The sequence below is a fragment of the Rhipicephalus sanguineus genome, chromosome 1 (genome assembly GCF_013339695.2).
Source record: "Rhipicephalus sanguineus isolate Rsan-2018 chromosome 1, BIME_Rsan_1.4, whole genome shotgun sequence".
Taxonomy (NCBI): domain Eukaryota; kingdom Metazoa; phylum Arthropoda; class Arachnida; order Ixodida; family Ixodidae; genus Rhipicephalus; species Rhipicephalus sanguineus.
Genome location: NC_051176.1, coordinates 251,935,363 through 251,945,459, shown reverse-complemented (window position 1 = coordinate 251,945,459; position 10,097 = coordinate 251,935,363). Strand labels below are relative to the sequence as shown.

Below are 10,097 nucleotides of genomic sequence, written 5' to 3'. Positions count from 1 at the left end.
TAGGCCTATAATATGTTGAGCGGTTCTGTTGCTTTCTTCTTTGCTTATTTTCCAATCTTGAAAACACTGCAAACACTACTGCAAGGACAGAACCCCACACATCTGCCTACAGAGCACTTTGCATGTAGAAGTTCCCAATGTAAAATAGAAGAACAAGGTATCTTGCCCTATGGGTTTCAATTTCAAGCCTGAATTAAAGAACAGCTTGAAGACGCTTTCAAGCACAGGTAAAGGAGCCAATGATAAAAGCTCTGAATTCCATGATCCTGTAACAGTTCTAGAACAGAGATGACTACAGAAAAAACGGTAGGACAAGTGCAACACATCTCATACTTTTCTGAAGATGGCTAAAGTTAGGCGTGTTCAGACAGAAAAATGAATTTTTAAAATACTCGTAGTATTTCTGGATCTGTTGTAAATGTATGACACTAGTTTAATGTGACACTGTAACTTAGACAATATAGAGTTCATGGAAATAGAAGTTTGAATTCTTTATTTTACTGCACATTTGCCATGCATAAAGGGCACGCATATATATATAATAAGGAAACATTCTCCTCACTGGAACTGTTAATACAAAGCTTAAAGTAATCATTTTCTTTCTCTGTTGTTCCCTTAGCCTAAGTGAAATTTTGATTTCCTGAAACACAATATCTTTACTAGCACACTCAACTTGCTTAATTCTCATCTACTAGTGCAGAATTCAGGGTTGTATTTGCTTGTTCGGATGCTTTTGCGATTACTGCAAGGGCACTTTTTGAACAATGTACTATGTAGTGGACCTGATTTTAGCATTAGACTATTGGTGCAGTTAATTACTCTTTGCTCTTAAATCTACAAGCAGCGTGCAAGTAAGAAAATTAAGTTTTAGGAAACAAAAAGTTCAGTTCAGCACAGGAAACAATGCACCAGAAAAATGATGGCACTGAATATGGCGTACATAAACAAGAAACAACAAAGAAGGAATGAAACAGTGGTGAAGAAAAACACAAATTTTAATACACACAATGCAGAGAATTTGCAGCAAATAACTGACCTTCAGGATTATCTTATTAGTTGAACAAACAAAGAAAGAAACTATTTTTGTTGCGCGGCAAGCCGCTCAGCAGTATGACGGAACCAGGTCATCGCAGCCTTCTCCACATCCTTCAGGCTCGCATTCGGGTTTTGGATGTCATTAGTCAACACGCCTGCATGCATAGAAGCAAAGTTATCGTTCCTGTAAGTTTTGCACACCACACAAAACTTGGGCCAGTATGGCACTCTTCTAGAAATTAAGGCAGTTTCGCATGTGTGGTGCCAAGCCTGTAGGAAGTGCGGAGCTGGGCAGCCTTATTTGTTTCTCTTTGGTTTTTTCTTTGTTTCCGCCTCTCTTTTTTTTTTTCCTCCTTTTCCGTCTTGCTGTCTTTTCTTCTCTTTTTATTTTCATTTATTCCTTCCTCTCTCTTTATCTATTTCTTTCTATTTCTAATCTTCTTTCTACCTTTTCCTGTTCTTTCTCTCTATTTCTCACTTGCCTCCTCTTTTTTCTATTTTTTTACATGGTTCTGCCTGCGTAATGCCAAGCAATGGCAGCATATGACAGCCCGGGCCCCAAATGTGCTCCACACTTAATATCATCATCAAGCCGCTCGAAGAACAAGAAGAAGACCTCCTTGGTGCGAGCACGCGCTCATTACGCTACAGATGGCTATGTTATACGTGGTTTTGCCTGCATTATGCTAAGCGATGACAGCATACGGCAGCCCGGGCCCCGAAAGTACTACACACTTAAAAACTGAAAGTAAATACCAGGACTAATTGCACCAAAGTATAAATAGACAACCTAGCTATATTGAGTATACTGCTTGACATAAGATTTCACAAAAAACCAAGTTATATCAAGCATGCTACACCTGACTCACCGCACATCAGCTTGCAGAGGAGCAGTTCACAGATTCTTTTTTTTCCCTTTGTGCCAAACCAACTGAAGCCCACTGCAGAATTCCAGCTGAGGAGGGACTGCAGTACACGTGTTCTTCTCTGTTTCGTCGAATCTCCCTCTTGTACAGCCATGTACTTTTTCTGTTAAAAAGAAACAAGAAGATATACAGCCAGAAAGATACATTGGGATCCAGTTTAATTTGAATGTTTTGCAACATAAGTAATCTTGTGGTGATAAAGAAATACAAGCTTGCTTCTAGCTTTACTTAAAGGAGTGGTGACAGAAAATTTGTGAACCTCTGTTTTTTGCTCTTAATCAATGGCTACTGACTCGATAATAGCGGCAACGAAACTCATTTGCCCCAGCGCGAAACGAATGTTTAATTATATGCTCGTATGTTACGACCGGAGGCAGTTTCGATTTCGAAGAGCACTCGGTAGCCCCGTGACGTAGATGGTCTACTTGGTAAACAAGACCGCAAGAATTAGTGACGTCACTGGCCAGCTTCTGCTATGTTGTCAGTGCTGCTGTTTCGTTTGCTGTGTTGAGCAGGTGTTGAGCGTTGCGAGTGCTTGTTTCCTCGATTGTCAAACTACGTTGCTTATCTAGTGCGGCGATGGACGAAAGAGCTGGCAGGAGTGTAAAAATCAGTAAGAAAAGCTCGATTCACTTTGCGAATCTCGCCGGTAGCTGCGATTTTGTTCTTGTAGTCGTTGTCCAACTGAGGCGACGTTTTCCGCCAGGCTTGGAGTAGCCGCAGCATTAGACGTGCTGAAACATTTTCGCTCCGATCATTCGTAAAATAGCAGGATATGAGAAGTGACGAAGGAAGCATTGAAATCACAACATTGGCACTCTGTAACAGTGTTTATGCGTAACATGCAAATGACGTGATGCACGCTTTACTGACTCGTATTTATATCGGGCAACGCCGCGTTCTCAAGGCATACCAATCCCACGTAACCACGTCGGAGGGTCGAAGCAGTTATTTGTCCACTACGCAATATGATCCCGGCAGCAGAGAGCTTTAGTTCGTCTGTAGACTTCCTATCGTTTGCGGGTACCTGGTTACCGGAGCTGTTGACGGCTGCAGCAGTAGCAGCAACTGCGTACAACTGCGGAGCCCGTAGCGACATCTTGTGGCGTTTTGTCTAACTACAATAACTTTTTTTCGATTTCTTTTCCGTCGCGTTATAGTTCTTGTCCGGAAAAAAAAGCAATGAGAATACTGTGAGTTGCTTATTATCTCACTGCAAATGCTTTACACAGAATCAGTAAGCGGGTAAGTCGCTGCGATGTTATATTGTAGGTCTCTGGTAAGGATATGCATCATCAGGTGTCGCTACCAGCGTTGTCTGTCTCGTACACGCCTCCGGTAACCCGGCCAGAACTCGTGACGTACGTGGTATCCACTCGGTGACCTCATCGTCTTTTGCTTCTATTTCCGATCCGGCACTTTCACGAACTTCAAAACTCAATTAAAATACCTTTTAGGCTGTATTTGTGGCTGATACTGCACAGATGGCACCTATATGCACCCATTAGTGTGATTCAACAGTCAAATTGTGTCCGAATTTTTGTGTCACCACTCCTTTAAATTCTTTAGAACTGTCATACGCAGCTAGCTATGTAAAAATTCAACAGTACGTCATTAATCAGACTGTCATAAGTAATATTCACATGCATTTATAAATGCCTAGTCACTCCAACATGCTGTAGTTACAAGACAGGCAACATTATACTGAGCTTAGGCAATGAAACAGAGAAATTACCATTTGATCATCAGCTTGGCTGTCTGTCTGTCTCGAGGTTCTCCTCATACGCGAGAACATCCGCCACATTCGAGAAAGGCAGGTCTGGGAGGCCATGAGGGTGCGGAGCTGCACTGTTGGCATTACTTAGCAGCTCGTTGAAATATTGCAAATGGGCTTGCTGGGTGTGCTTTATGCTATTTAACACTTGTAGTATCCTTTCCATGAAGGCTGAAAAAGAAGTGATGGCATCAGTGTTATGAAAGTTTTCAGTTCAGCACTATGTCTAAGATGAAAAACTACCGCAATGATTCGAATGGGTTATGTAATGTTCAGTGCTTTGCTTTTCCAGGTAGCTATAGGTCAACCTATAGCTTTAAAACTTTTCAGTGAATTATATGGCAACACATGGAAAAAAAACGGTCATGAACATTGCTGAGAGTTACTCGTAGGAGCGCTAACAGCAAAGCATGAGTCTTCTTTGCAATAAGAATTGTTAGGGTTTTACGTTCCAAACCACGACATGATTATCGTAGCCAAAAATTTTGACTACCTGGAGTTCTTTAACATGCACTGAAATCTACGTACAGCCTTCTTTGCAGTTTTTGCGACATTGGCTTGGTGATAACAGTGTAAGTGAGGATCTACGATTTGATCGATGCTGCAGCAGCACCACGAGCACAAATGTTTTATAAGTCACCGCTTGCACACTAGCAACCATCGTTGCTCAAATGATGAAGCATGCTCCCCCCCCCCCCCCCCCCTAAAGAAGAACGAAGGGATAAACTGCGCCTCTGACTTATGGTTAGAATGACAGAAAGCTGAGCTAGTTTGTAGGTACTCATATTAAAGAGACAGGGCGTGAGAACACGGACACAAGAGAGAAGCCAAGATGTCAAGGCGTTTGTGGTGTCTTGAGTTCCCTCTTGTGTTCATATTTGCACGCCCTGTCTCTTCAACATGACTCATGGTAGTGTGCCACTGTGTCACAACGACAATGGGAAAGTATGTTATGCCAGCAGCAACATACAATTTTTTTTTCATTTGTGCTACGTGGCTGCGTAATAGGAGAGGGTAATGAATGCTCACACTAATACTATTACCATAAAACCACAGCAAGGTGAGGCACACTGTGCAGAAGCTATGCAGTTTGTGTTTCTATTTATGCTGATACATAGCATATATGAAGAAAATAGGACACTGCCCAGATACACGAGCTCAAGAGATGAAGGTGGAGCAATACAGCAGGCTGTTACACTGCCTGAACACAAATCGTATTACTGGTGACAGTCCTTGTAAGATGGGTTCTGCCATAATTTTTTCCATCATGAAGCCAGCAACCCAACTAAAAAACTAAGCTGATTTAGTGCTAAGAATATCACCTTCCGTTTCCAACACGTTACAATAAAGAACAATACTCATGGAATTAATTTCACTCTTCTGGGCATGCATTATCACATATGTGAATAGTACATCTACAGTACAAAGGAAACATTTGCCTCAAGTAAACATGAAGCAAGAAAACACATAAACAAGACTGCAATTTTTCCCTTAGTATTAATAGGACCCAAGGACACTGAACAGTATGGACTGTATCCATTAAAGAATAAAGAAGGTTAATGACATACCGAGCACTTGTGGGTCTGTTTGTGACCTTGTAGCCCCGGTCACATATGCGGGTCCTGGACTGTATGGTGGTGAATCTGAACATAATTGACACCACAAGTTAACATCTAGAGTTACACAGACAGGCAGACAGAGATAAAATAGATAAGAGACAGACAGGCAGGCTCAAAACACCTGAAGTGGGCAAAGAATTCTCAATTTAACGAGTAAATGTAAATAAACTACAGCAACATGCTATAAGACATCAGAATGACATACCAAGCATGCTCGGTTCCATGTGTGGCCATGCAGCCGCAGCAAGAGCCACAGGCATTTGGCCATAGCACAATGACTATACAACAAAACAAGGTAAAAACTGGAAACATTGCATGACATCAACATAATGATGTATACCGCATAAATGACATACCATGGAATTGCAGTTCCGTAAAAGAGTTGGCAGCTTCCAATATGTGCAAAGCACCTAAAACATAGAAACCATAGTTTGCACTCCACCTTGCCGCACAATGCAAAAGCAAAAGCAAACACCCAACCGCAGCAAGATAAAACATTGCTATGTGAAACTGCAGAATGACATACCAAGCATGCGTGGTTCCATGTTTGGCCTTGCAGCCGCAGCAAGAGTTGTGGATACTGGTATGTGCGATGAGCCTGAACATAAAACAGACCACAGGCATTGGGCACACGGTAAACATGTCTGAGAGCAGATTGAAGCCCTTCACGCAAACCAAAATGACAATAATGTCCAGAATCCAGCAGTAGTGTGACATTTGCCACTCTTGGTGTGGACAAAAGCGCCCTGGCGCTACTTGGTAGCTCACACATGCAAGAATACGAGCGAAGAACCTTTAACAGATTTGTGACGGCATCGTGAGTCACACTTGACTCTAAGCTCCATTGTCACAGGTCTTCTCTCAACGATGCAATATCCAGTTCTTTCAATATACTTGAGTTAGAATCCGTTGCAGTGTCCTGCTGTGTAAGGTATCTGTGGCACCCGTCGGGCACGTTATCGGATTCCACGGGAACGCTGTGCATGTTGTCACCAGTATGGTGCTCCTAGTCGCAAGATTCCAGCATGCCGCCATAAATGCCGGCACTCGCAACTTGGCCGAGCGAACGGTTCAGAGGTGGTTCGGGAACTTCTGGCTGATTGGAGGTAAAAGCGACACGTGAAAGATTCTCCTCCGCGTTAGTACATTCGCCAGCAGCTACAAATATTGCGCGCACATCGGCCTGCACGGCGTGACTGATCAGCAGTCGATCTCAACGTTTTTAGATTACTTGGTCGATCTCGGAGTAAACCACGTGGTAACCGGTAAACTCACTTGTGTCGTGCTGTTTAAGCGGTTGACGTCTAAAGTATAGCATCGCACTGCACATTACAAAAGGCATATGAACACAACAAACGTGGAATAATGATAAATGCAACGATAACTTACTCTCGTATTCGCTTTCCATGGCGCGTGCTTCCCGCCAAGCGTATGCAAGCTCTAAAGATAAAAAACAAGGCCAACACACGTGTATCTTCACGCTTGACAGATCAAAAAACAGTAGGAAAACAACACTTACCTTCGATTACAACCAGCTCCGCGAACCCAAATTTCAGAGTGCGCACGAATTGTAACTGTTGTAACCGCACGCAGCGCACGCAGAGAACACGCTTCAAATGCGGAACTATAGAAACAGACTGCAGCCACAGCCGCGTTGTCGTAATGCTGTCGTACATATAATGAGCATAAAATAAAAGAAAAAGTTAAGAAACTACAGCGCACTTCAAATACGAATTACAAATATTTTGTTTTCATAATTTTTCGCCTGCCCACTTAAGAGCAGTGTACATGTAAAACGATACACTCAAAGAACTGAAACCGAAACTTATCGCCGCTTCTCGAACGGAGCACACAGGAAGGTTAGTTTTACATGGGACGGTTTCAATCCCCATTAATGTTTAACTATATTGGAATTTTTCGTGTACCATCTGAGCAAAGTGCCTTAAAACAGTTTAGTGAGCAAGGTTGATCGCATGCATAAATGTGGTTCCGAATAAACGAGCAACGCGCAGCACACCAGCCCATCACGCAATATATGTCATTGCTCAAGGCGGACGTGCTTTAATTAATTAAGGCCTGCACGAAAGAATAATTAGTATGCAAAACTTCAACAAAGAATAGCCGTTGTGTGTTCTCGCCTGTTTAATTAATACATGTTAATTATTTGTGAAGGGTTGCGCAAGTTCCATATATATGTATTGGTGCGATTTTAAAGAATGATCGCTGGAAATGTACGTTATTAATTCATGAAGACAACATGCATATATGTGTGCTAATATGAGTAAGTAGATTAAAAACGCGTGGTTGATATGAGGCATGCAAGCATCCACCCATTCATGTCCTCTTCTGGGATGTTTAATGGGCATCCGTTCGCTGAAGTCTACGGGACACCCATATGACTTCCTTTTTTGGATGTGGGACTTAGGTACTTGTTTGGGGCATCCTTAGGACTTTTCGTGTTGTCTGGGTTCCCAGTGATCAGCCAAACGTCGGCAGTCGGCCAGCGTTGCTTGGGACGTCTGCGGGATAAAAGATCGAGCCTTGATTTACGTAGGCCAAACGCCCCGTTTGACGGGGCGTTGCTTAAACGCAGTCATGGGCACGTTACCAGTAAAAAGTAACGGTGTTACAGTTACAGTTACCTGAGCCAAAAAAGTAACTCTGTTGCAGTTACAGTTACTCTGAAAAAGTAACATCGTTACTTTGCCGCTACTGTATGAAATATGTAATAGATCACAAACCAAGTGATGGAATATATTTAATTGAAACGTACGAAGGCATGCCGCGGGTTGTCAAAAATGCACGTGGCAAAACCCTAAACGAAGGAAACAAAAAAGATGGCCCAACATCAGCAATCTTTGTGTACGCCTCATTTTCTTGCATCAAGTTTTTTTTTTGTTGTTGTTGTTCATGCACCGTTGGTGAAAAGGGACTTTATTTAAGAATAATAATGATAAACGTTCTTGGACAGTAGAAGTGGAAAACGTAGTTGATGCACTGGAATGACAGCATTATGCTAGGACGTTTATTAGCGATACCCAGAAGCGCATAAGAAGCGGAACGGAGAGTGCGTAACGACGACGTCCATTGCGTCTATTCCCTATTCGTTCAAAGTTGTGTCAGTCCGTCCGGAGAGCTCTGCGTCCGTTGGGCGCAAAGCACTCCTTAAAACATGTGTTCGCGAAACACAAAGACCGCACATCTGCAGGCGATCACAGCGAGGTGATCTGCTAAACGATGCGGGGATTGCGACGCGACTGACATCGGTAAAACGGGCAGGAAACGATCGACAAACGGCATATTGCTAAAGCAACCCATGCAGCGCAGTCTAAGACGGAGCATGTTGAACAATGTTGGACAACTGGACATAGCTTTGGCCTAAACAATGCGACGACGCTGGCTCGCGAACAAAGTTGAGGGGGGGGGGGGGGGGACTTATGGATTCGCGGATTATTCGCTGCGGCGCATCGGCTTGCAACTAAAGCACCACGGCCCCCTACGAGACGTTTATAAAGACATGCGTGACTAGTGCACTGGACCTCCACTCATTTTTTGTTTCCTTTTTTGTTACCAGTGTATACTGAGGATACCACCTGCATAGGTCATTTTGTTAATAATTGTTGTGTTAAGTCGGAGTAAACCTTTTACAATCAGTTCATAATTCTTCATTTTCTGAATTGGCGAAATACTCACTACGCGTCCGTAAGGCAACGCCCGCACAGCTGCACACTTTGTAGGTTGTGTTGCTGAAAATGATCAATCCCATGAGCTTTGTAATTGATCAGCTCTTAAACCAACCACTCGTTGCGCAATTCACCAGTCGTGATGCCTTGGTCAATTATACGCTTCTGTCACGCGATATTACATCTAAAGAGGTTTTTCGCTAGTTCACGGTATTGAGAAAAAGTGAGCAAAAGGATATATATGTGAAAAAAAAAAAAAAAAACGAACGCGAACTTAGTAAACTGTAGTTGCAGCATGATTGATTTACGAATGTAGTTTAGAAGTAAGCTCGAAGTTGGGGCGTTAAAGACCGAACCTCGGTCTTCTGCAGGGAAGATTAGCGACCTCCCCTCCTAAACTGCGAAGGGAGTGCACTCCCTTCGCAGTTTAGGGGTTTAGGAGGCACTCCCTTCACTCCCTTCACCTTTCCACGACACCATGGTGTCGTGGAAAGGTGAAAGGTGGCGAATATATGAGAAAGTAACTGTAGCGGTATTTCCCGTTACAGTTACTGTGTAAAAGAGTAACAGTGTTACAGTTACTAGTTCCTATAACTCAAAAGTAACTAGTTACAGTTACAAGTTACCTGAAAAAAGTAACTAGTTACCCGTTACTAGCCAAGACTGCAAACGTACGCCTACGTGAGCATGAGTTAACGCTTTCAGATTCCGCTGTCACGTCTCATTTGGCATCCGATTGTAGATCATGTAGATGTGTACCCCACCTGCAGAAAACCACTATCAAATATAGACATGTGAGATCAGCGCACGGTTGAAATAGAAGCCTTTTTTATTAGATGCAACAATAAGTGCATGCATAAGTCGTCCTTCAATCATTCTTCTAAATGACGAATACAAGTATCTGCTAGATAAGACATGATTAATGTTGTGTTGCGACACATGTGCTCGGTCTTGATGACTCATTGATCTGAATATATGTTCTTCCTTTTCAAAAATAAAAATAAATTTAGTTGTGAGTTCAGCGCGGTGTCCTTTTCTTCTTTCTGTCCGTGTTTAACCC

The 10,097-nt window shown here is 42.8% G+C and overlaps 1 protein-coding gene across 1 annotated transcript; it reads right to left on the bottom strand.

The window, feature by feature from the left end:
* Window positions 1–977: 977 nt before the first annotated feature.
* Window positions 978–6,982, bottom strand: LOC119377823 (uncharacterized). The gene is made up of 8 exons (XM_037647130.1): window positions 6,874–6,982; window positions 6,744–6,794; window positions 5,881–5,952; window positions 5,711–5,764; window positions 5,304–5,378; window positions 3,697–3,906; window positions 1,905–2,064; window positions 978–1,190 (listed from the first exon to the last, which is right to left on the bottom strand). The coding sequence occupies exons 2-6, from the start codon at window positions 6,760–6,762 to the stop codon at window positions 3,707–3,709; spliced, it is 420 nt and encodes a 139-aa protein (XP_037503058.1). The 5' UTR covers window positions 6,763–6,794; window positions 6,874–6,982; the 3' UTR covers window positions 978–1,190; window positions 1,905–2,064; window positions 3,697–3,706.
* Between the last annotated feature and the right edge of the window lie 3,115 nt (window positions 6,983–10,097).